General features: G+C 37.0%; 1 protein-coding gene and 1 non-coding gene across 5 annotated transcripts in view; one reads left to right on the forward strand and one right to left on the reverse strand.

Annotated features, from left to right (window-relative positions):
* KLHL2 (kelch like family member 2) overlaps positions 1 to 27,428 on the forward strand; it is a 114,923-nt gene that overhangs the window by 79,940 nt on the left and 7,555 nt on the right. For all 4 annotated transcript variants that reach the window (XR_008524855.2, XM_002815268.4, XM_054554673.1 and 1 more), the window contains 8 exons: positions 6,212 to 6,321; positions 9,487 to 9,603; positions 11,383 to 11,532; positions 17,492 to 17,609; positions 22,432 to 22,629; positions 23,364 to 23,465; positions 25,123 to 25,251; positions 25,909 to 26,049. Coding sequence is in view for 3 of the 4 variants with exons in the window: in XM_002815268.4 (XP_002815314.3) it covers positions 6,212 to 6,321; positions 9,487 to 9,603; positions 11,383 to 11,532; positions 17,492 to 17,609; positions 22,432 to 22,629; positions 23,364 to 23,465; positions 25,123 to 25,251; positions 25,909 to 26,049 (1,065 nt within the window). In the remaining variant the exon portion in view is untranslated. The remainder of the gene's footprint in view (positions 1 to 6,211; positions 6,322 to 9,486; positions 9,604 to 11,382; positions 11,533 to 17,491; positions 17,610 to 22,431; positions 22,630 to 23,363; positions 23,466 to 25,122; positions 25,252 to 25,908; positions 26,050 to 27,428) is intronic.
* Positions 4,982 to 5,167, reverse strand: LOC112133321 (U2 spliceosomal RNA). The gene has a single exon (XR_008525006.1). It is a non-coding gene; the product is annotated as a U2 spliceosomal RNA (small nuclear RNA).

The following is a 27,428-nucleotide window of genomic DNA, read 5'->3' on the forward strand; positions in this document are numbered from 1 at the left end:
AATTTTATAGTTTTGAGTCTTAATTTAGATCCTTAGTCCATTTTGAATTAATTTTTGTGTATGGAGTATATGATCCACCTTCATTCTTTGCCATGTGGATGTCTGGTTTTCCCAGCACAATTTGTTGAAGAGATTGTTCTTTTCCCATTGAGTGGTCTTGGCACTCTTGTCAAAGATCATTTTACCATATACATGAGGATTTAAAAATATTTGAAAGGTATACATTGAAAGAGTCATCCTTTTACCCTTGTTCCTCATTTCTCTCCCCGCTAAAGATAATCACTATTATTAGTTTCTCAGTTTTCTTTTGTTTTCTTGCATGGAGAGGATAAGTAATCCATTTACATGGTTCGTAGAACAAACAATCTAGCCACTGAAAAAATGCGTTCTCACATCTGTCCTGCTTCCTTTCTAAGCTGACAGTATTTCCTAAAGCTTTTTTCATATTATGAGCTTCCTTGTTCATTTTTACAGATGCAGAATATTCCATTGTATGGATATACTATATTTTAAACTAGTGTCTACTGATGAACTCTCTTTTGTAGTTGTTAAAAGCAGTGCTACAATGAATAACTCAGAGTGTGTCATTTCATGAGTGGTCAAGTATATTTGTAGGATGAGATTTCAAAATTGCTCTCTGTAAAGATTGTGCTGATTTATACTCCCACCAGCAGTATGAAATAGCATACTGTTTCATAATAGGGTTGTTGCTTTTTTTTTTTTTTTAACTTTGATCTTTGTAGTTTTGTGGCTTGAGGCCAGGGAAGGAATGTTCATGTTATATCATTTTTATTAGTACTAGTGGTAATATAAGAGCATTTAATGTCCTGAACTAAGCACCAGAGAGACTAATAGTGATTTGCATCAAGAACATATAAAATAACAGGTGAGCTGCACTAGCCTTCTTGCCTTTCTTCCTATAGAATTTTCCATGCATGCCTTAAAGTGACTTTGCCAGTCATCTAGTGCTTCCTGACTGTGTGAAGTGTTGGGTCCTTAGGAAGTGTGTTACAAGCAACAATCTCATTAAATTGCCTATCAGTTAATACTGTAGAACAGTTGAAGAAATATACAGTTAATATAAGTAGAAGAAAGGCAGGCCCTAAAGTAAACTAATTTACTCCAGATGTTGCCAAATAGTGCCCTCTATATTTTAGTAATGCTCTATATATGTTAACCACATCCTTTCCAAAGAAAGCTCAGTATAAGAATGTAAACATTAGATATCAATACTTAAAAATTTTTCTAAGGAGGAGGGATTGTTCCAATAGAAAATAAAAGTATTTGAGAATTGGAAGTATTTAAAAACATGTATATGTACACAATGAAAGTTACTTTTAATTTGAACATTTCTTCTTCACTTTTCCCTTAGGCTAATTTTTTTTTTTTTTTTTTTTTGATAAGTGGTGAAGGGGTGGTGTTTGTTTGAGTGACAGCTGTGTTATGGTTTTGTCAATAAAGTTGTAATAGTTAACTATTTTCCTTGCCCTCTTAACTTTCTTTGATACACTAGGAAAGAATACACAATGAATTTAGATCTCAGACTTGGTTTTGGATAGAGTTTACTAATGCCCTTCTACATTTATGTAATTGCTGACTTTTAAAAAATCACCACCAAGTTGGCTTTTTAGCAAGTCCATTTTTTTCTGATCTGTGAAGCAGAGACTAAGATAACGTAGTCACAGTATGGAAAAGTTCTCTCAGTTATGTTTGTTACCACTGGAGAGTTCTTTCCCCTCATGAAAAGCATAAGGAGACCAGCAATCTCTTGCTTCGATTCAGATTTAAAATATACAGAAGAAGCTTAACCCAAAATCACTGTAGACATACATTTGAAGGTGAAAATATTTATATAATGGATAGAAAGAGATTTATGTTAGCTTCTCTTTTGTTCAGTGGCTGCTGTGTTTTCTGTTTGAATTTCCAAGTTGGTATTCATAAATGTTTCTAAATTTATATGCTGTTTGCCAGCTTTTCATTAAAATGAATTTATTTCTCAATATTTTAGAGCTCTTTTTTTATTTGTTTTTTTTGAGACAGGGTCTCACTCTGTCACTCAGGCAGGAGTATAGTGGCACGATCATGGCTCACTGCAGCCTTGACCTCCTGGGCACAGGTGATCTTCCTACCTTAGTCTGCCAAGTAGTTGGGACTACAGACATGCACCACCATGCCCAGCTGATTTTTTGTAGAGATGGTGTTTTACTGTGTTGGCCAGGCTGGTCTTGAACCCCTGGACTCAAGTGACCCACCCTCCTCAGCCTCCCAAGATTCTGGGATTACAGGCGTGAGCCACTATGCCTAGCCTACTTTGGAACTTTTAATATAAAGAACCTTGTTTTTTGTTTGTTTAAATATGTTCAGTCTTTAAAAAACAAACTCAACTATTGAAAAAGTTTTCCCTTTTTTCTTAGTGTATAAAGAAAACTTTCTTAGTGTATAATTTTTTTTTATATAAACTTCTGATAAAGTCAGGAATTAGCGGGATTATATTTTAGATATAGAAGGTACTTTTGCAATTAATCATGATCGCTTTTTAAAATCTGTAATCCAGCTGGGTGTGATGACTCATGCCTGTAATCCCAGCACTTTGGGAGGCTGAGCCTGGAGGTTCACCTGAGTCAGGAGTTCGAGACCAGCATAGCCAACATGGTGAAACCCCGTCTCTACTAAAAATACAAAAATTAGCTAGAAGAGGTGGCAGGCGCCTGTAATCCCAGCTACTCAGAAGGCTGAGTCAGGAGAATCGCTTGAACCCAGGGGGTGCAGTTTGTTTGATTGTGGAAGAAACTGCCAAACTGATTTCCTACCAGCAGTGAATGAAAGTTCCTGTCATTCCACATCCTTGTCATAATTGTTGTTGTCAGTGTTTTGGATTTTAGCTATTCTAATAGATATGTAAATGGTATCTCATTGGTGTTTTAGTATGCAGTTCTCTAATGACATGTAATATTGAGCATCTTTCCATGTGCTTATTTGCCATCTGTATATGTCTTCTTTGGTGAAGTGTCCATTTAGATCTTTTTGCCCATTGTTTAGTTGAGTTGTTTACTTTCTTATAGTTGACCTTTAAGTGCTCTTTTTATATTTTAGGTAACAGTCCTTTATCAGATATGTGTTTTGCAAAGATTTTCCCCCAGTCTGTGGCTTGTCTTTTAATTTCTTAAGAGCATCCTTTGCAGAGCAGAGCAGAAGTTGTTAATTTTAATGAAGTACAACTTAACCATTTTTTTTCATGGATAATACTTTTGATGTTGTATCTAAAAAGTCATTGCCATACCCAAGGTTAGTTAAATTTTCTCCTATGTTATCTTCTAGAAGCTAAGTTTTGTGTTTTACATTTAAGTTGCTGATCCATTTTGAGTTAATTTTTGTGAGAGGTGGAGTCTGTCTAGATTTACTGTTTTGCATATGGATGTTCAGTTGTTGCAACATCATTTGTTGAAAAGACTCTTCTTTATTGAATTGGCTTTGCTTCTTTGTCACAGATCAGTTCCCTGTGTTTTTGTGGGGTCTATTTCTGGCTCTCTATTCTGTTGCATCGATCTACAGTCATCTCTTGGTATCTACATCCATGGGGTATTGGTTCTAGGACCCCCAACAGGTACCAAAATCCGTGGGTTCTCCAGTCCCTTATATAAAATGGGGTAGTATTTGCATACAACCTACGCACATCCGCCTGTATACTTTATTTTTAATTAATTTTTTTTTAAAGAGTTGCCCAGGCTGGAGAGCAGCGGTGTGATCCTAGCTCACTGCAGCCTCAAACTCCTCTGCTTAGGCAATCCTCATGCCTCAGCCTCTCAACATGCTGGGATTACAGGGTGAGCCACTGTGCTTGGCGTCCCATATACTTTAAGTAATCTCTAGATTATTTATAATACCTAGGAGTATAGTGTATGTGCTGTAGTTGTTTTTTATTATATATTTTTTCCAATATTTTTGATTTGAGGTTGGTTGAACCACAGATTGGTTGAATCTGCAGATGTAGAACTTGTGGATATGGAGATCCAACTGTATTTGTCATTTTCATCTTCAATTTCATATTTATTTCAGTGTAATACCTTGCTTGGTCAAGTCTGAGTTTCAAACAATTGTGTGTCAAAAAATTTTTGAGTTTCAAAAAATTTTGTAAATACAAACATTTTAGAGCTGCTTATTATTTGTATAGTTATCTTGGGGTGAACTTTTTTTATTTTTTTTGAGACAGAATCTTACTCTGTTACCCAGGCTTGGGTACAGTGGCATGATCTCGGCTTACTGCCACCTCCTCCTTCCAGGTTCAAGCAATCCTCCCTCCTCAGCCTCTCAAGTAGCTGGGAGTACAGGTGTGTGCCACCATGCCTGGCTACTTTTTGTATTTTTCATAGAGACGGGGTTTCGCCATGTTGTCCAGGCTGGTCTCGGACTCCTGACCTCAGGTGATCCGCCCACCTTGGCCTCCCAGAGTGCTGAGATTACAGGTGTGAGCCACCATGCCCTGCCAACCTTTTGTAAATTGAATAGTTTTTCATGAGATTTATGAAAATGCAGATTTTATTTTTCAAATGTCATTGAAGAGGAAGCCAACTGTTCCTTTTTATGGTATGTTGAAATACATATTTGAAATGAATCTTTTACTTCATCTTATAAAACAGTTTTATAAACCCTATTTATAAGGGTTTTATAAGGTGAAATAAATATGGTTCATTGTGACGACCTAGAAATTAACCTAGATTTTCTAGCAAAATTTTACTTTAGAATTTAGAATATTAACAAGAGCTAAATGATTGAATCCTTACTCTCTACAGACACAGTTCTAGGTACTTTATAAACCACTAGCTTATTTAATCCTCACAGCAATCTTATTATTATTTTTATTATCCTCATTTTACACATGAGGAAACCAAGGCTTAGGGAAATTACATAACTGCCCAAGGTTGTACAAGCTAGCACGTGGCAGAGCTGGGATTCAACCCTGGTATGTCTGACTCCGCAGCCCAAACCACCACATTCCCTTGTGAGGTGGATTTGCAAGAAAGGTTCTTTTATAAAAGATTCGTTCTTTGTAAGTTTTTCAATCATTGCACTGATAGTCTTTTCCCCCCTTGGATGGAGGACGTATCGGATATTAAACTGATAAGAACAGATACTACACTTGATCTTAGCCAAAAGGCCGAGAAGCGATCTTTTTTTCCCTTGGGAAGAGTGGCCATATTTGTGAAATCAAGGGAAAAAAATTTTTTAAGTATTTAAGAATTACTAATTTTACAAGTTTCTGGAAATGGGTTGAGGCATAAAATCCTGGAATTTGATCCCAAAATAAACTATTTAGAATTCAGAGCTATCTATATCATAAACCAATTATATCTCTCTCTCTTTTTTTTTTTTTTTTGTGACAGAGTCTCGCCCTGTCACCCAGGCTGGAGTGCAGTGGTGCGATCTCAGCTCACTGCAAGCTTTGCCTCCCAGGTTCATGCCATTCTCCTGCCTCAGCCTCCTGAGTAACTGGGACTACAGATGTTCACCACCATGCCTGGCTAATTTTTTTTTTTTTTTTTTGTATTTTTAGTAGAGATGGGGTTTCACCGTGTTAGCCAGGATGGTCTCAATCTCCTGACCTCGTGATCCACCCGCCTCTGCCTCCCAAAGTGCAGGGAATACAGGCGTGAGCCACCGCGCCCGGCCCAATTCTCTCTTTTTAAAAAAATGTTGGTCATATATTCAGATTGACTAGCATTTGAGATTTCTTTAGTTTCCAAATGAAGCAGGGCTTTTTTCCTTACTCCATAAGGAACAACCCCCTCTAATGTTTCACATGATACGACATGTAGGATATGATAATATGACATCATGTTCTTTATCTGATTTATATAATCAAAAGGTTTTCAAATTTAAGTGCTGATGGTGTCATACCATATAAGGAATAGATTTTTTTAAGCCTAAAATACCACCATGTAAAACAAGAGTGATTCAACTAAGTGCATGTATATTAAGGCAGCTTCCCTACTTGTACTGCTACTGTGCTGTTGTATAAACAAATCACTGAAGGTACATCCCCAGGTGTCTCTGAGTTTGTTTGGGTTTGTCTTGTTAGTTCTTGCCTGGAGGTGTGCAATTGGTTTTCTCATTCTTAAGTTAGATTAAATTAAGAAAAACCTTTTTTAAGCAGTTTGAAACTATGATAATGGAATGTTGATGTTAGTGGATTTTCTTTTTAATTCCCAAACAGAGCAACATTTTGCAGATGTCGTACTTAGTGAAGAATTTCTCAATCTTGGCATCGAACAAGTGTGCAGCTTAATCTCAAGCGACAAACTTACCATTTCTTCAGAAGAGAAGGTAAGGATATTTTTCTTTTCCCAGTGTGCAGTGATGTTTCCCTTTTTTTTTTTTTTTTTAAATTTCACTTTTCTTTGTAGCTTTGTGATCCTGTATGTGTAGTGACAGCCAGTGATGTTTCAACTGGAAATTAAGAAACTCAGCTAGTTACTTCAGGAAAGGATTCCAGGAGAAAAAAAAGAAACTCAGGACTTGTTGATTGTCTATGTAAATTACTCCCGGTCTTCACTTTGTGGGAGGTTCCCTAAATTTTTAGCCACTACAGTTTTGTACTTGACCTCCACAGCAAGAGCTTGCACACATTAAACTATCTGAAACAAATGCTTTTTTGGAAACTAGTTTCTTCCTATTTAACTCGATGCCTGTAGGAATTATGATGTGAACATAATATTTGTCACTAAATTAGTTTCCTTGTCTTCTGAGTTGAAAGAGGTTACCTAGGATGGCGAAGTTTTGGTAGTTCTAGGCTGAACATTCTTGATTGTCACCTTCCTTTAGATTGGTTTCCTGTGACATAATACCTCACCCCTGCCAGTCCGTTCAGCCTCCCTGCCTCCCTGCCTCCCTCCCTCACTCCCTCCCTCTCTGTGCAGCTACTGCTTCTGGTTGTAGTCTTTTGTCTCTCCACATTTTGGATTACCTTTGTCATCCACCTGCGCTTTTCATATAGTTGGAGAGAGAAGCTCCTTTTAGTGGGCTGTTTTTCCTTGGGTGGGTTTTGTAGCACATGGGAATCAGAGCACAAAAGCTGTGCTTAGAGGAAATGAAACTTGAGTTTCTCCTTTGTGTGCTTTGCATTTCAAGTTGTGTAAATTCTGATTCTCTTTCTCAAGGATATTCATTTCGCCTGGGGGTAAAAGACACATTTACTCTAATATTTACAGTATTAAAAAATGTGAAAGCATTTGTGACATATATAATCTTAACATCCTAGAAATACAGAGGAAGATGACATTACTTTCACACTTAATAGATAATGTACTGAGTGCCTACCATGTACCAGACACTGCCATGGGCTCCTAGAGAAGAGAAGATTAGCAAAATAGAATTTGTTATTCATAGACTAGTGGGACAACCAGTAGAGTAAATGATTACAGAATGCGGTAAAGGGTGCCTTAGGAGCATTTAACTTTTCAGGAATGGGATAGGGATGAGGATGGTAGTTCAACTTGGTTCAGACGTATATTTCAAGTCTTTTAAAAACGAGTCTGAGTTTGCCAGAGAAATAGGGATGGGTGGGAATGCAGAGGGCATTCCAGGTAGAAGAAGCAGAATATACAAATGTAAAGAGGTATGAAAGAGTAATTGTATTCAATGTGTTCAATATGATGGGAGTTTAGAATATGAGACATGGTGGAAGATAAAATTGGAAGATGATATAATAAAATATCTTCTCAGCTATGTTAAAGAAAATTAACTGTATTGTAGTGGCCTTAAAAGGCCTTAAAAGGGTTTTAAGCCAGAGGAGAAAACCATGCCAAAACCTGCATTATAGAAATATCATGAGGGCTGTTCTGGTTTTCTGCTGCTACTCAAGTCATCGTCAAATGTAAAAGCATAAACAATAACCATTTTATGCTAACAATTCTATGGTCAGAATTCATGCAGAACAATAGGGACAGCTTGTCTCTGCTCCACAGTGTCTGAGACCTCAGCTAAGGTGACCCAGATGCCTGGAGACACCTGGCATGGTTCTACTGGAGCCATAGATCTGGAGCTTCAGTTCTTCTGCACATGGCATCTTATGGGTCTGTAATGTCCAAGGTGGCTCCTCCACTCACTTTTGTCTGGCTCCGGGGCTCCCGGTTGATTGGTCTCTCTCTAGGTCTCCCTCCTCTCCCCTCCATTCTTCTCTATAACTTGCATGGGTTTCTCATGGTGTGGTGGTTTCAAGTAGCCAGACTTCTTACATGACATTTGGCTTCCTTCAAATGAACATTTCAAGAGAGCAGAGTAGAAGTAGTGAGGCTGCTTAAGACCTACCTTCAGAAATCACACAGTGTCACTTCCTCCACACTCTACTGGTTAACAGGGCCAGCTTAGATTCAGTGTGGAAGGTTACTATATAAGGGTATGGATCTGGGAGATCTGGTTTATTAGGAGGCTATCTTTGGAGACTAGCTATCATGGTGGTGGTGGGCAGTATGGACCAAACATGAGGTGAGGTGGGCAGTATGGACCAAAAATGATGAGAGGATGTTGAAGTCATACCAGTGAGCAGCAGGTTCCGATATGGGATGATAGAAGCAGCGGGGAGAGAAGACAGAACTGGGAAATATTAGATAGAATTGCCAGAAGGCCGACTATCTTGTTCACTTAATCTCTGGCACCTGGCATGTAGAGACACTCGATAAATACTTGTTGACAGAATGAATTAAAGAGGGGTGTTAATTGTAATGTGCATTATTTTTAGTTTCTTGCTTTTTTTTTTTTCAAACTTTGCAAAATGTTTTACTACCTCCATTCTGTTCATTCTTGTTATTTATTTGCAGAAATCAATAAAAGGTTGCCAAAATGTAAGCTGATCCACAAAGTATGAGAGAATTAGTTTCTTGCTTCATTCCTGGATCCAAATAACCTATTTTTGGTCTCAGTTATCCAATTGCATATTGTCAAACATTTCCTGCAAACCTTTAAAGATTGTTAAGTGATATATTCATCAGTTGAGACGAAAATTATGTAGACAAACAGTGTCTTCATATTAGCTTATTAGCTTTCTCACAATTATGTGTTGTAAAAAATAATGCCCTTATTTTTTAATTTGTAAAAAAAAATTTCCAAATACTACATTTTAATATATTCTGCTTTTACAGAGCTGAGTCGATCTGTTGTACAAACCTTCAATTTATGTGTATGGTCTAACATTTGTTTGTAAACCTGAAGAAAAAGCCAAACATGAATTGTTTATAAGAATACATGATTTTCATTCCAGAATATCACTTTGCTTTATTATTTTGGGTAAATAAAAAAAAAAAGAACAGAAAAGAAATGGGGTGAATGGCTTTGTAAGTACATTGCAAGTCAGGATTTTGAAAACATTTGAGCTGTGAATTAAACTTGGATGTCTTAGCAAGGGTTATATATAAAATGTAGTCTCATATTTTATCCAGATGCCTTGATACACAACTCATTTCTTATTTTTTCTTCTCCTATATTTTCTGCAAGGTATTTGAAGCAGTAATAGCGTGGGTGAACCACGACAAGGATGTGAGGCAAGAGTTTATGGCCCGACTGATGGAACATGTACGGTTACCTTTGCTTCCTCGGGAATATTTAGTTCAGGTAAATGCATATGCAAAACATATGAATCCACACAGCACTGTGTCACTGGCCTGACAGCATGTAGATCCCTATCAAGCAGTGATAAGAGCTGTAGAATGCAGATCCGTGGAGTACAGGACAGAAGACAGTAAAGGACCCTGCAGGCTGGAATGTAGTGGCATCATCTCAGCTCTCTGCAACCTCCACCTCCCGGGCTCAAGTGATTGTTGTACCTCTGCCTACTGAATAGCTGGGACTACAGGTGCATGCTACAACCCCAGCTACTTTTTGTATTTTCAGTAGAGTTGGGGTTTTGCCCTGTTGGCCAGGCTGGTCTCGAACTCCTGACCTCAAGTAATCTACCTGCCTCGGCCTCCCAAACTACTGGGATTACAGGCCTCGTGAGCCACCGCACCCAGCCACCATTCCCCGTTCTTAGAAATTTGCTTTTGCCCCTATTTTTGATTTGGGTAAGCAAGTACTAGAGCTTATCAAGATAGTATTTGTGGTCATTTAAATACATGTAAATAAATGTCCCTGTGGCGGTCACTGCTTTGCATCTTCTTTACTGTTTTTTTCTTTTGATAGTCTCTTCTGATTCCCCTGCAGACCTGGAATTTTGAGGTCTGACCCAAATACCGTTTAATTTTACTTCGTAATTTAATAGTGGCATGCATTTGATTTGTCTTTATTTCTAAGCTGAGGGAAAACATTATTTGAAATAAATGAGAAATGATTCTTTAGTGGTCTCCAAATAATTTTAAATTTACTCTTTTTTTATTAGAATCCCGCTAGGAACATTTCAGCATTATTTTAGTAATTGAAACCATTGAAAGAATCATTTATTAAGAAATTAGATTTGAACATTTTAGGATTTCTTGAAATCTCATCACTTTTTGTGATCTGTGTAATCATGGGCCTTCTGGTATTAAGAAAATGGTCCAAAAGGCTGGGTGCGGTCAGTGGCTCACGTCTATAATCCCAGCACTTTGGGAGATGGAGGCAGGCAGATCGCATGAGGCCAGGAGTTCGAGACCAGCCTGGCTAACATGGTGAATCCCCGTCTCTATTAAAAATACAAAAAATTAGCCAGACATGGTGGCAGGTGCCTGTAGTCCCAGCTACTCAAGAAGGGAGGGAGGAGAATTGCTCAAACCTGGCAGGTGGAGTTTGCCAGGACTGCGCCACTGAACTCCAGCCTGGGCGACAGAGTGAGACTTTGTCCCCTTCCTCCCGACCCCCCACCCCCAGAAAAAAGAAAACGAACCCAGAGGCCTGTCCTGCGTTTGAGGTCAGGTTAGGCAGTACAAGATTTATTTCTGTTATGGGTATGTTGCTTTAAGGTATTTCTAATCTCTTTTTGGGATATTTTACTTGCCCACTTGTGTTTGAAAAAGGTATCATTAACTTATTAGTATTGTCTTCACCTGAAGGATGTATTATCTAAACTTTGTTTCTTGTTTTGCTTACTTTTTGGCTTAAAGGTTAAAGATACACAGGTGGATATAATATCCAAAGAGTTCATCATATTCCATAGCTAACATTGAAGTTTATCATTTTTTACTGTAGTTCTTCTTTTTATTACCTATATATGTCTTTCTCTGCAGGCCAGATACTTGAGCATTTTTTGGTTTTATTTATTTTTCTCTTAGATGTATTTATAAACTTTCCTCATTTACTTTTAGACTAAACTAAAGGATATAGTTACTGCTTTTTTCCTCTCCTTTACTTCTTTTTCTTTGGCAATTTAATTATGAAATAGCCCTACCCTCAGTGGGTGTGTCTGATTTCTTGTTACAGAGGGTTGAAGAGGAAGCATTGGTCAAGAATAGCAGTGCTTGCAAAGATTACCTCATTGAAGCAATGAAGTATCATTTGCTGCCAACAGAGCAGCGTATATTAATGAAGAGTGTCCGGACTCGGCTGAGGACACCCATGAACCTTCCCAAAGTAGGATCTGTTGCTCGTGCTTGTTATTACCTCATGCGAAAGGCTTATAAGTGAAGCTGTTAGTACTTTGCTTATTTGAATTTCCATGATTTATTGTTTGTTTTAGTTTTCCTTCAAGAGAAAATGTGCCTAAGAATGAATTGTAGTATGTAATTCAGCCTCTATTGATTTTATATGTTAAGGGTGGGGATTGTTTGGTCCATTTAATTTTTATAAACTGTATGATGTCACTCTTCTGGAACAGAAGACGACTGGTTTTTGTCCCCTCTGAGTTTTATTAGCTCTAATTATAGTAGAAAGCTCTAATTATGGTCCAAAAAAATCAGACCAGGTAGAAAGATTTCTCTGTAGGCCGGGGGTGCTGTGATTCATGCCTGTAATCCCAGCACTTTGGGAGACTGAGGCAGGCAGATCACCTGAGGTCAGGAGTTTGAGACCAGCCTGGCCATCATCGTGAAACCGTGTCTCTACTAAAAATACAAAAACTAGCCACGTGTGATGGCGGGTACCTGTAATCTCTGCTACTCAGGAGGCTGAGGCAGAGAATCACCTGAACGCAGGAGGCGGAGGTTGCAGTGAGTTGAGCTCGTGCCACTGCACTCCAGTCTGGGCAACAGTGCGACAGGCTCTGTCTCAAAAAAAGAAAAAAAAGAAAGATTTATTTTGTAAGCTAGGTGTTTGTTTAATAACTGAAAACCCAGTAGTTTCACAGAATTACACATCAGAACTACGGATGATAAAATAGCTTGTTCAGTTCATCTCATTGCTGTTCCCTGTTGTATACCATTTGATGGTTCCCTGCACATCATATGTAGCCATTTCAGCATACATTCCCTTGTCTTCCCATGTCTCTCGTGTTCATATTTTCCTATGTGAATGTTTATATTCTACCTTGGTCTTTTTAGCTGTGGCCATTCATATTTTACCAATTCAATTTTTCTTATGAAATAACCCCTCATTTCTGTCTCTGTTGGCAATTCCTTCTGCTCTGTTTACATCTTTATAGTACGACCAATACTTTAAGCACCATTTTGTGCGTGGTCTAATCTGAATGACTCATAATATAAAGACTTTATTTATGTATTTATTTTTAACTCTTGTGTATGTTTTGGGCAATGCTGGATTAAGAAATAAGAATCTGTTCTCTCTTGTTTTCTTATATCGTCTTTAGTTATTACTCTGTCCTTTCCATTGAATTATGTTTTTTAAATTCTTTCACTTTAATACTTTTATTTAATATTTTTCTAAGTTTTACTTTGGAGTCTACATTTTTAATTGCTGCAAATCTATATTGGTATTGTTTTTCTGTTTTGCCTATTACTAACAACAGTTCTCAAATTAAAACTAACTGCAGATTTGCCAGGGTGCTGTTGACTTATTTTTCTAGATCGTTAGCAAATATTTTAATTTAGAATTGATCTCAAAACTCTCTTGGTGGCACCTTGTTAGAAATACCCAGCCACTGACACAGTCTATTTGTGGGAAGTTTCATTCTGTATGGTTATTATCTAAGCCAAAATAAGTAATTTGGCATATAACATCTGATGAGGTTGAGGATCAAATGGATTCAAATTTGGCATGACTTTTTAAACATCCTTCTGCATGTTATTTTATTGGCCCCTAGAAGTTCAAATGCTTTTCTCAAAATCTTCTAAATTTTTACTCAGAATTATTATCACTTAACAAATTGTATTTACAAGGTATTCACTTCCTATCCTGGTTGGAAAATTTGGTATTTGCTTTCTTTAAATTTTCTGATCTATCCTCAGTTCTCTGAGATTTTTCAGAAATAATTGTAAGTGGCTCAGTAAGTACATTAGCTAGTTCCCTTAACACCTCAGTATTCATGCTGGGTCTGCTGATTTTATATGTGTTTATATTTTTCAAATACCTTTACACCTGCTTTTATAAGTACCCATCTTTTAAGTCTTCATTAATTCATATTTGTCCATCTTATTTGGTGTCAGTTTTTGTTCTTACAAAATAATCCATTTATAAAAATTGTTCAGTCTTGGCAGTAAATTTAAGGTTGCCATTTATTTTATTTTATTATTTTATGTAAGTCTTTCCAACTTCCTTCTAAATAATATGCTATATCTTTAATACTTTTTAAATACTTCATATTTGTAAAAAAGAATTTCTTCTTGTATATTCCTCCTTCTGGCATCTTCAAACTTTCCTATATTTAGCTATGCTGCAGAGACCTTTAGAGTGAAAATGAATTCATTTTTGATTTCTGGAATAAACATGTCATTTTTGAAACCTTCTAGAGTTCTCGGTAAAAGCCTATCAAGTACTTACTTTCTCTTTTGTGGTGTTGTGTTTACATTGTTTCTGGACTTCTCTGGTTGTGGTTTTGGGAGTAGGACTCCTATAGCTGTGTTATGCTTTTAGATTTCTCAGTTCTCTAGCTGTTATTTTGTGTTGGGTATGTGGGTCCCTGGAGGTTCTCTTTCATTCTGTTCTATCAGGGTGGCGGGAGGGGCAGCAGCCTTGCTGGATAGCAGTGAGCAGCCCTGTTGCTTTGACTTTGCATGTTTACTTGTATGATCCCTTCTCAGTGTGTTTGTTTATCCACACATATTTTTGAAAAGGTGCTGGTGATGAACAATTTTCCAACACCACCGTTTGTCATTTTAGAGTTGTTATATTCAGATTAAGTCTAAGGAGTTGGGTAAGAATGGAGCAAAGATTAATTTCTTATGCTTATTATTTCATAGTAATGATGCCTTTTATCATCATAATAATGAGTCAAATTGAACAAAATGTGGTAGTCATGCTGAAGAAATTACAAGGTTTTGATAATATTTTACCATGAGAGTGAATTAGTACTTTTTATATTAGGCTCTGATTTTTAATTTGCATGAATGATTCTTTTCATATCTCAGACATTTAGTTTTGGCTTCTCAATAAACAGACTGTATAAGGCATCCTTGGATTTGTACATCATAATAAAAATTGTATGTGTTTTGCTTCTTTTGTATTTTGTTAGCTTTTCTCTTTGGAATCTGTATTTTTATAAGTGCTGTCATATTTCTGGGTATATATTATATTTTAAAAATATTTTTACCCAGTTATTTATTGAAATTTTCAGTTAGAAACTTGATTTTTCAGGAGTTAATTTTCAACTAATGTTTATTTAATAGGTAAAGAAAATAAAAAGAACAAAGTTTAATTGACCTACATTTCAGGATGATTACTGAATTTGCTTAACCTCCTACCCCTTGCCCTCTTCAAATATGTTACGTTTAACTTTTCCTTACAAAAGGTCTTCTTTTCTTGTTCCTTCATAGCATAATTAGTATGGTGTTTCTCAAATATCTGTGTCTTTTACAGATAACTGGGATGTCAGCATTATGAGCAACTCTTTTGGTAGCCACACAATGGTTTATGACACAGTCTCTTGGTTTTATATAAATATTCCTGCCTTCTTGTCCCCGCATCCCCCCATTGCACATTCTCCTTGTCTCCTTTATCCCTGATTCCTGGAGACCCAAATCCTTACCCCATTTTCCCTCTCTTGGGTGAGTAAAGGACAAATATTACTACTGTTCTCTGTATGTAATAGCACAGTTTTCCTTTTCATCTTCATTTTAATGTGTAAAAGTGAACTATTGCGTGGAAATAGAAATCTTATATTCAAACTTTGAGGATTATGTAATCTATAACTCAGTGTTATTTCTCAAAAAATTTAAAAAATGTTCCCTTCTGAAATTTTAGAAAAATTGGTCTTCATCAGATATATCATCTAAGACTCTTTCAACTATTGTCTTTTGGGCAGTTTTGAAGTTTTGAACAGAACCCTAAATACAAGGTTTATCTTAACATGCATCCCAATTCTGTAATTTTTACAACCTTGCTCCCCCCGTTTTTGGGTGGTCAGAGGTGAGGGTATTGTATATTTTCTTTATTAATTATGTTTATTTTATTTATTTATTTTTTGAGATAGAGTCTTGCTCTTTCACCCAGGCTGGAGTGCATTAGTGCAGTCTCAGCTCACTGCAACCTCTGCCTCCCAGGTTCAAGCGATTCTCATGCCTCAGCCTCCCGAGTAGCTGGGACTACAGGCACGCACTATCATGCCTGGCTAATTTTTGTATTTTTGGTAGAGACGGGGTTTCACCATCTGGGCCAGGCTGGTCTCGAACTCCTGATCTCAAGCGATCCACCCGCACTGGCCTCCCAAAGTGCTAGGATTACAGGAGTGAGCCACCGTGCCTGGCCAACCAAAATGTTGTCTGTTTGTGAGACAGAGTCTCACTCTGTTGCCCAGGCTGAATTGTTGTAATGGTGCAATCTCGGCTCACTGCAACTTCCACCTCCTGGGTTCAAGTGATTCCCATGCCTCAGCTTCCCCAGTAGCTGGGATTACAGGTGTGCACCACCATGCCCGGCCAATTTTTAATTTTTGTTATTTTTTGTGGAGAAAGGGGCCTTGCTGTTAACCAGGCTGGTCTTGAACTCCTGAGCTCATGATCTGTCCGCTTCAGCCTCCCAGAGTGCTGGAATTACAGACGTGAGCCACCACACCCGGCCAAGAAGAATAATAGGCCTGAAAAAAATTACATAGTTGGTTTATGTTCAGTCTTCTTTTAAGACTTTTAAAATTCATTCTGCTCTCCAGTTACCAAAAACTAAAATGGGCTTCTTTTTGGAAACTTGGGATTTGCTGTCTGATTCAGGAACCATTTTTTGCTATGTACCCATCTTTCTTTAATTCTAAGTACAGGTAGGTCATTGTCTAGTCAAGGTTGGAAATCTTCTCTTTTTGTGTATATGAGTTACTCCATATTCTATTTGTTTTTATTTTTTGTTTCTTTCTAACATCTGTTTTTCTAATCATTATCTCATCTTTTCCTGAAGGTCCTTGCCATTCTTTACAGTTTTTGATTTGGGACATCATTAATGTTTACATTATTCTGATTTGACGGCTGTATTTTCACTGTTGCCGGAGCGTGTCTGTGTATACTCAGTAAAAGACAGACACATTGATTTCTAAATTCTATCCATTTAGCAAGACCATAGATCAGGTTCCAGGAAGCTTTCACTAAATTATGGCAGCTTTTCATTTTCTGATCAGCAGTAGCAATTACATCTATACTAATCACATAATTTTTCGATCATATGTAATTGTGTATTGTTCTTGAGTTATTTCCTAAATCTTGTCTCCTTAGTGAGATCTATCACGTCTTGAAGCATAGAGACCATGTCTTGTATTTCTTATGTATAACACCTAACATAGTTCTGGACACATATAGACGGTAGGCATTTAGTAAATAGTTGTTGGATTGAGTTGAGGGAACTTATAGACCTCATTTATTCTCAAAAGTAGGCTATTATGTATTTGTTCATTATGATATCTAGCATCTCTATTACCTGTCCTGTTAGGTTGTTTTATTTGTGGGGCATCAGGAAAGGTCTCTACTGGAGATTCGGGAATCTGTACTCTTGAGCTCCAATTCAATTACTCCTCCTTTTTCAATATTTTTTTTCCTTCTTCCATCTTTCTTTTAATACTTACTGTCCTTTTCACTTCACTTACCCAGTAACATATGTTTCATTTCTATCTTCTCTCCTGGATTGTGGATTTCTAATGCCTGGTCATTGCAAAACCAGGATCTAGTTTATAGCAAGCCCTATGACATACTGCAGCCTTGCCAGTAATAACTGCCTGCTGTTTTTTGGTTTAAATAACTGCTTTTGCTTGAAGGATCAGAAACTTAGTTTCTGAAGTCCTTATTTTTGACTAAATGTGCTGGATGATAAAATTGTAGTTTTAACATGTGCCCCCTTTGTTGATGTTTATGAAATGTTGGTTAGATGGTTAGATGTTTGTATTCGCCAGCTCACCCTGTCATCTTCATTCTAACACTTCCCACACCAGTGTCTTTGTAGGACATTTTAAATCCTGAATATGTAATAGTCATTTGTTTAAGTGCTTACATTTCTGCCCTTGTAGTTGATGGTGGTGGTTGGGGGCCAAGCACCAAAGGCTATCCGGAGTGTGGAATGCTATGACTTTAAAGAAGAAAGGTGGCACCAAGTAGCAGAGTTGCCTTCCAGGAGGTGCAGGGCAGGTAAGCATGATGCATCATGGTCAATTCTCTACTCCTGGGTCATTGGGAGCTTCTTTTTCAGGTCTTATTTTATTAATTAGAAAAATCCCTATCAAAAAACTTTGAGTTAAATAGCTATGTAGTTAAACAGTAATTCAGGGGCCGCATATGCCTCTCAAGACATTGATGGGATAGCTACCCTGTCTCCACCTTTACATATCTTTCTGATTGTTTAGTGTAAGGTGGAAGAGAGAGTAATTTGCCGGATATTTCCTAGTTACATTTGCCTGAAGTGCTGAGAGGGGAATTCTTTAGGTTGGGACCCTTAGTTCTAGGAGATTCCCTCAGCTATAAGGTACCGTTAAGTCCCTCAGTTATAAGGCATAATTGCCTTCTTCAAGGCATCTGTTTTACAAACATTTGTTGAAGTAGACTTTCATTTAGCCAAAGCTGTGATCAAAGGAAGGAGTTATTATACAAACTCAGGATTTTTCCTGGGACTTAAACTTGGATCCATAATTTCTGTCTCCCATAGCGAAATGAGTTCTGTATGTAATGGAACATTTCTATGATGGTAGCACTTTAACAGTACATCTTGGAGATTGTTATATATCAGCATATCTGGAGTTACCTCATTCAATAAGAGCTGTCTAGTGTTTCATTTTGGTCTGGACATAGTTTTTACTAGTTTTTAATAGAGCATTAAAATGTTTTTAATCTTAATGTTATAAACAATGCTACAACAAATCTCTTATACATACATCATTATGTACATATGCTAATATATTTTGGCAGGATAAAACTCTAAAACTAGACTTACTGATTCAAAGGATGTCCTAAAAGGATATGCCAGTTATTACTACCACTAACAGTAAAATATGAAGGTGCCAGTTTCCCTAAACTCCTGACAGTACTTTGTAATTAAATGTTTTGAGCTTTGCCAATCTGGTGGGTGAAAAATGCCTTAATTTATACTTAAGTAATTATGAGGAAAGTTAAATATCTTTCTCTCTGAATTGTCAGTTCATGATTTTTGCCACTTTAACAGTTTTATTGATGTCACAGATACAGTTATGTTAAGGAAAGTAGCCTTCTTGTCTGTGATATGTAGTGTGAATATTTATTTGTATTAATCTTTTATCTTTTGACTTTGTGCTATTTTTGCCATGTAAAAACTTTATCTTTTAGTGTAGTCCTGTATACCAAAGTTTTGTGTCTCTGGACTTAAAAATTTGTTTCTTGCATAGAAAGCCATATGCCAAAATTATCTATATGTGTGTGTGAGTGTGTGTATATACACACAAACATATTTTTTAAGAACTTTATGTTGGGCCGGGCGCAGCGGGTCATGCCTGTAATCCCAGTGCTTTGGGAGGCCAAGGTGGGCGGATCACAAGGTCAGAAGCTCGAGACCAGCCTGGCCAACATGGTGAAACCCCTTCTCTACTAAAAATACAAAAAATAGCTGGGTATGGTGGCAGGCATCTGTAATACCAGCTACTCAGGAGGCTGAAGCAGGAGAATCGCTTGAACCTGGGAGGTGGAGGTTGCAGTGAGCCAAGACCTCGCCACTGCACTCCAGCCTAGGCAACAGAGTGAGACTCCATCTCAAAAAAAAAAACAAAAAAAACCAAAAAAACTTTATGTTGAAATAATTTTACTTACAGAAGAGTTGCAAAGATAGAACAAATAATTCTGGTATATTCTTTCCCCAATATTAATATCTTACTGTGATACAGTTATCAAAACTAGAAATTAGCATTGACATATTAATATTAACTGAAATACAGACTTCATTCATATTTACCATTTTTCCATTGATTTCCCTTACGTTGTTCCAGGATCCTGCTTTGCATTTAGTTGTCGTTATCTTCTTATCTGAGATAGTCCCAGAGTCTTTTCTTGTCTTTTATGCCCTTGATTCTTTGAAGAGGACTGGTCAGATATTTTGAAGAATGTCTCTCAAGTTGGGTTTGTCTGATATTTTTCCATGGTTAAATTGACTTAGTATGATTATTTTTTGTGAGGGTAACCTTGTTCTCTTGGTTAAGGTAGTATCTGCCAGGTTTCTACCCTATGACAAAATTATATTTTAAAAACATTTGTTGTTCTAGTACCTTTACAATTTTATTTATAAATATATGTATCTAAGATATCTGGGCTGTATTTTAGTCTAAGATGTAAGGTATAGATTTTGGTTTTTAATGGCTAGTCAGTTGTCCAAATACCCCTTATTGACTTGTGTGTCTCCATTCATTTGATGAAATGCTGCCTTTATCTTGTATTAAATTTCCACATTTACTTGGTTTTATTCTAAATTTTCTGTTCTCTTCCATTGATTTGTCTTGCCTATTCATGCATCAAGACAAAGCCAATTTTAGTTACTGAGCTTTATAATATGTTTTACTATGTTATGAAACTAGTGATAGGACTCCTGTCTTTTATATCCTTCAGTAGATTTTTAACATTTTCTTCCAATGGTCCTCTGTGTTTCTTGGCAAGTTTATTTTTAGGTATTTTATCTTTATCGTTACTATTGGAAATGGAGTCTTGTATGCCATTTACTAACTGGTTTCTTAATTCATATCTGATTCCTAATACATTTCCCTTTTCATTGGGGCCATAAGTCATTTGACTCATTTTATTGCAAAATGTATTATTTACTTATTGGATAACTGAATAAATTTTATCTTCATCATATCCTCTTCTCTCTCCCTCCTTCAGATTACAGCCAATGTCCTTAACTGTGTAAATTTGGCCAAATTTTAATAAACCATGTAATTAAACTTCTGGGCACTTCAGTTTCCTGATAACTTTGGGAGGTTATCATACTTCTCTTAGTTCAGTCCCTTCTCCAGACCCAGAGCCTTTGGTGGGGGGCACTTCATAGATTGATTCATTTATTTTCTTCTCTGTGACCTAAAATTCTCTAAAACTTGGTAAGCATGCTACATTACTTCTAAGAGATGGCATATTTGTAGTGTTATTTTGTGGGTAGAGAAAGGAAAATGAAAATTGCAATGGGCAAAATTCCCACAATGAACATTCCCTGGAGTTAGTTATGATTTTGGGATACAGGATTGTTTCATGCTGAAACATGCTACCTGCTATGTTGCTGCTCACGAGTCTCCAGGCCCTCTTAGGAGGTCTGTTAAATTTTGTGCTAGCAGGGGGCCAAAACAGGCAACTTCATCTGAACTGGAAAGGTCTTGTTGCCATATGGAGGACTGCATTTCTGTGTATTTTTACAGGGGTGGGGGAATAAAGCACCAGAGGGTAGGACAATAAGGGGTAGAGGTACATCTCTTGCCTGATAACATCTGCAAAACATTGAGCTTGTCAAACATATCTGGTGATTCCAATTCTCCCTACAGGGATTCAGAGAACTGTGAGCCACATTGCCTGCCCTCAGGCTGGCACAGGGACATAAACATTATAGAACTAAGAACAATAAAAATTTGAAGAATTTAATTATATTATAGATGGTACATTTATTAAACCTCAAGTACATGATATAGATGTTATTTGCTATAGGGTTCAGGAGCTTGACGTAATCCCTTTTAGGCTAAAGTGGACAGGGAAGGCATCATAGATAATGTGGAACTTCAACTGAGGATTCAGAGTTAAAGAGAACAGAGTGGATGGTGATAGGAGCCTGTCCGATTAGGACAGCAGCATGAAAAAAGTTGAGAAAAGTGAGAAGATGGTTGAAACCTGAGTCTAGCAGTCCAGTTTCTCCATTCACTCATTCCGTAATATCTCTTTAGCTCAAGGATCAGCAGACTTTCTCTTGAAGGACCAGAGAGTAAGTATTTTAGGCTTTGTGGTTATATGGTCTCTGTCACAGCTTCTTATCTACTGCTGTAGTGCAAAACCAGCCATATGTAAGTGAATGGGTGTGGCAGTGTTCCAATAAAACTATATTTATGGATGGTGAAATTTGAATTTCATATAGCTTTTTACATGTCATGAAATATTATTCCTCTTTTGGTTGTTTTTCAGCCATTTAAAAATATAAAAAGCATGCTTAGCTTATGGGTTCTACAGAAATAGTTCGGTGCACCAAATTTAGCCTGTAGCTGTAAATTTGCCGACCCCTGATTTAGCCCACTAACATGATAAACTAGGAATACGTTATGCAAATAAATTATAAGCGTATAGAGTTACATTCTAAGAATATCCACTAGAAGATCCAAAATTGAAAGCTATGGGAGGTGAGTACAGGGTCAAGTAGTTGGAAAATAATGGCTCATTATTTAAGCTTGTAAATTGATATTTAAAAAAACCAAGAGTCAACATGGTACTTTAGCCCGTGCCATTGCATTTTTTAATAACCTTAGAAAGAAGGCCAGGTGCAGTGGCTCACGCTTGTAATCCCAGCACTTTGGGAGGCCAAGGTGGGCGGATCACGAGGTCCGGAGATCAAGACCACAGTGAAACCCTGTCTCTACTAAAAATACAAAAAATTAGTCGGGTGTGGTGGCGGGCACCTATAGTCCCAGCTACTCGGGTGGCTGAGGCAGGAGAATGGTGTGAACATGGGAAGCTGAGCTTGCAGTGAGCTGAGATGGTGCCACTGCACTCCAGCCTGGGCAATAGAGCGAGACTCCGTCTCAAAATAAATAAATAAATAAATAATAATAATAATAACCTTAGAAAGAAAGACAATTTAGTGATTGGATGTTCTTGCAAATGAATAGCATTCTCAAGGATTTATTTAATCAGGCTCCTCCTGAGAGTAGCATGTTCTGACAACAGCTATAGACTTATCAGAAAGCAATCTTTGGATATTGGTGGTAGTTGAGTTGCATGTTGCTCATTAAATGCTGTACTCCTTTTGCAGGCATGGTCTACATGGCTGGACTTGTTTTTGCTGTTGGTGGCTTTAATGGCTCATTAAGAGTTCGCACTGTAGATTCCTACGACCCTGTGAAGGACCAGTGGACCAGCGTTGCTAACATGAGAGACCGGAGAAGCACTTTGGGAGCTGCTGTGTTAAATGGATTGTTATACGCTGTGGGAGGCTTTGATGGGAGTACAGGTCATTTCCTTTTCATCTCTTCTACATTGCTGCTAAAATTAACATAGTAATGTTTATGAAATAAATTGTGGCAACATTAGGGCACATGTGAGGTTTTTTGTGTTTTTTTTTTTTTTTTTTTTTTTTTTTTTTTTTTTTTGGGAGATGGAGTCTTGCTCTGTCACCCAGGCTGGAGTGCAGTGGTGCAGTCTCGGCTCACTGCAAGCTCCGCCTCCCAGGTTCATGCCATTCTCCTGCCTCAGCCTCCCGAGCAGCTGGGACTACAGGCGTCCACCACCACGCCCGGCTAATTTTTTTTTTGTATTATTTAGTAGAGACGGGGTTTCACCGTGTTAGCCAGGATGGTCTCAATCTCCTGACCTCGTGATCCGCCCTCCTCGGCCTCCCAAAGTGCTGAGATTACAACATGTGAGGTTTTAACTGGTATTTAAAGATAAGTTTAAAATTTTATCAAGAATTTCCTTAAATGATATGAGTGCTGAGTATATAAATTTTCTTTCTTATGCATCAGTATCAGTCATCAAGTTTTAAAAGCTTATAAATGTCAGTAGCTTAGGTAGGAGCCTTCTGGAAAACAAGCCGTCCCTGTTTTTCATGTAATTGATGTGTTTACATTCCACCATTTTCTTCTCTTAATTTTAGCCCAGTGTAACATACCTGAAGTATTTTTCCATATATATGAACTATTGACTTTTTTTAGAGAAGGAAATGAAGACTATTGTGCTTTATTATAGGTTTGTCATCTGTGGAAGCATACAACATAAAGTCTAATGAGTGGTTTCATGTAGCTCCCATGAATACAAGGAGGAGCAGTGTTGGTGTGGGTGTTGTTGGAGGTAGGTGTTGACAGTTCTTTCGGGTACATATGGCTTTTTGATCCTTGAGAGTGGTTCTTCCAGTAATCTCAACTTTAGTTTTCTGAATGGGCAAGCTAATTATCATTTTAAAAAGAAAAGTTGAATTACTGTAAAATTTCAGTTATCCTCTTTTTAAAATTAGCTTCTCTATATAAATCAACCTATATAAGGCCTTTTCTCTCCCTCTCTATCCCCCTCCCTTTATCCCTCCTCTTTTCTGTGTGTGTGTGTGTGTATGTGTGTTTGGCTTATATAACTGTGTGTGTTTGACTTACATAACATGCGTGTGTTTGACTTATGTAACAGCAGTCCCCAACCTTTTTGGCACTAGGGACTGGTTTTGTGGAAGACAATTTTTCCATGGACAGGGGTGGGTTGGGGGGATGGTTTTGGGATGAAACTGTTCCCACCTCAGATCATCAGGCATTAGAGTGTCATAAGGAGTGCACAGCCTAGGTCCCTCAAATGTGCATTTCAAGATAGGGTTCACACTTCTGTGAGAATCTAATGCCGCTGCTGATCTGACAGGAAGTAGAGCTCAGCTGTAATACTTGCTCACCTGCTGCTCACCTCCTGTTGTGCAGCCTGGTTCCTAACAGGTTCCAGACAGGTACCGGTCCATGGCCTGCAGTTTGGGGACTGCTGCTATATAAGACTGTCAACTGATTTTAACAGTTGTTTGGGGGAACAATTCAGGTGACATAAATGTGTAATTTTATATCTGGAGAAGGGCTGTTAAGGGATGGATTGCCACAGTTATTTATTTATATCCTACTTTGTCTCCCAACAGAAGTTAAGGAAGGCTCTAAGTATTATTTTTTGTTTTTTGTTTTTTTTAATTGACTTGGGCAAATTTGCAGGTTTCCACCCCCTCATCGTAGGTGTAATCTCTGCACTTAGAAAAAAACAGCTTTATTGTGATATAATCCACGTACCATACAAATCACCCATTTCATGTATACAGTTCATTGTGTATCCATCACTGCAATTCATTTTAAAACATTTTTATTATCCTCTAAAAGCAGTCCTGCTTCCCTTAGCGCTTACTCGTATCTTACCCAACCTTCAGCAACTGCTAGTCTACTTTCTATCACTTAGAGATTTGCCTCTTCTGAACATTTTAGTCATACAGTATGTGATCTTTGGTGACTCACTTCTTTCGCTTAGGGTGATGTTTTCAAGATTTGTTTATTTATACTGAGGCATTTATTAGTACTTCATGCCTTTTTAATGCCAAGTAATATTGCATTGCATTCTGATACTAATTTTTGATTTAATCTTTTTTCCGATTTCCTAAGATAACTTTGGTATTTAATTCTGTCTTACAGGTGTTGTTCACTTATCAAATAGTGTTACCTAAAGATATAATGAGTGTGCTATTTTATCAGTCAGATTATTGATGAAAGTATAAAATTAACATCATCAGCTACACCCTGCAGATCTTCATAATATGATTTGATTACTCCATCTGTCACCATTAGGCAAGACCCTAATATAGTTCATAAAAATCAGCAGCACTTTAAGGGGAAAGTCTGCTGCCATGAAGGAAAATATATTAATATTTTCTGGTTTGAAAAAATGGTGTTTTTTGTTTGTTGTTTAATCAATTTGGCTTTCTTTGTGATTTTATGTGTAGGTTTGCTCTATGCTGTAGGAGGTTATGATGGAGCATCACGTCAGTGTCTTAGCACAGTAGAATGCTATAATGCTACAACAAATGAGTGGACCTATATAGCAGAAATGAGCACCAGGCGGAGTGGAGCAGGTACATGTGAACCTGTTTTAGCAATTGAAGCACAAAAATGATGGAAAATAGCTAAAGTAAAATGATTCAGTGGCATCACTTTACATTATCTGAAAATATATGATGTGCTGATTTTACTGGCACTGCTAAATAAATGTCTTGTGAATTGTGCAGGTAATGGGAGTAATTACAAAGTAATTTTACTTTAAAATTTAATGTCTAAGTGCCATAGACGTTTCTGTTTCATTTATATATTCACGTTGTTAGCACTCCTTTTAGTTTTTTGTTTTTAGTGCTTATTGGGGAACTTGCTTAATAATCAAGTCTTTTCATGTATATTTCTTAAAATTTTGTGCTTTAATACGGGGTTATTTTATTATGGATATTGCTTTCAAAAGGATTACATTAAAGGACTTTTTCCCTCCCTGTGTTTCACCTACATATTATTAATATTTTTATTGTTTGACATGCCTCTTTTTTCAGAATAATAGTTTGTTGAGATGCTTATTTAGTCATCAATTCTATTGATTTCCATTTCTTAAATTGTAGGCTATAGTATCAGCTTGCTTTTATTATGATAACTTCAAAAGTTTTAGTTACAAGTCAATTAAATAAACCTAATATGATATAAATCTCTTGTTCTTTTTGCCCCTCTATTTGGCTGGTTGTGTTTTATAGGTGTTGGTGTGTTAAACAATTTATTGTATGCTGTAGGAGGTCATGATGGCCCTTTAGTACGAAAAAGTGTTGAAGTATATGATCCCACCACTAATGCCTGGAGACAGGTTGCAGATATGAACATGTGCAGAAGAAATGCAGGTATCTGTCAGTTTAAGGTTATAAAACTTATATTGAATTTTATTTTAAGTTTCACTGGTATCACTGTGTATTTCCATTGTTCTTTTACTGATCTGGGTTCCCTGATAGACTTTGAACTCTTTAAAGACAGAAACTTATGTAATAATCCTATAAAGTGAATGCCTGCCATAGTCTCTGGAACATAACAGGTTGTTGTTGACACTTCAGTAAACTCATCATTTCTACTAGCTGCTACTTTTTGGTGATAAATGTGGAGACTAATTAAATTAGGAATAGACCCTTTAAATGATACCTGAATTCATTCATTCTTAAAACAGATATATTTTAGTGCCTACTATGTATCATATACTGGAGATCCTAGTTCTCAGGAAATTTAGTCTAGTTGAGTAAATATTTATACTAGGTTAAAAAGCTAGTTGATTATCTAAATCTAGAGGGGAAGTCTGCAAAGGTAACCCTAGCTTAATACAGTTCAGGATTTCCAGAAAAATGGAAAAACTAAAGCAACAACAACAACAAATAATTTTAAGAAAGGAGAGAACTTCAAGATTAGGGAACTAATCACTTAAAAAGAAGAATCAAGGAAGGGAAATACAAATGGAGAATAGACTCAAGATAGCTACATAGCCTTTCAGGAAATGCTAGGATTCTTCGAAATGCCATTATCTTCATGTCATTTCTCACAGTGTAAAATAAGTTCCTGGTGAGTCTCAAACTTACTGTACACCATTGGACACCCCCCCTCCATCAGCGCTCATCTTAGTTTCTCTTTAAAGAAGTGTGATTACTAAGAGAGACTAAGTATGTGGAACTGCAGATACTGTTAGCAGCAGACCAGAATTTATAATTAATTCTGTTTGGCCTTGCACGTCATCTAGTCAGTTGTATATGGTAATCAGTTCGTTCGATGGTAAGACCCTCAAATCTGGGTCCTTAGTAGAATAAGTGACTCCAGTATACATTAAGTTAGAAAAGCCATGGTGATTTGTGCATGTGTCTTCCTAGATTAGGAAGTTTAGTTGCAATTTGAGCTTTTTATGAATATTTTCTTAAAGGTTAGACTAATCTTATTTTTTCTCTATATGTGTTTATTGTTTTCATATCAAAATTCACTCATTTAGGTAGAAGAATAAAGAGATAATTTGTATATATAGAGCTATCATTATCCTGTTCTTCAAAAAATTGTGTGGGAAAGGGTAGGATTTAGGAAAAAGACGTAAGTCTCTGTTGAAAAGTTGTTTCATATTTTGATTTAGACAACATTACTTAAGTTTATTTGATAATCAGGAAGAGAGAAATCTGTAAGCTTACTTTTCAGCTTGTTTTTCCTTCTCAATCAATTATGTTTATTTTCTATGCAAATAACAAAATTTGAATTA

Source organism: Pongo abelii, chromosome 3 (assembly GCF_028885655.2).
Source record: "Pongo abelii isolate AG06213 chromosome 3, NHGRI_mPonAbe1-v2.0_pri, whole genome shotgun sequence".
In the NCBI taxonomy this organism is placed as follows: Eukaryota; Metazoa; Chordata; class Mammalia; order Primates; family Hominidae; genus Pongo; species Pongo abelii.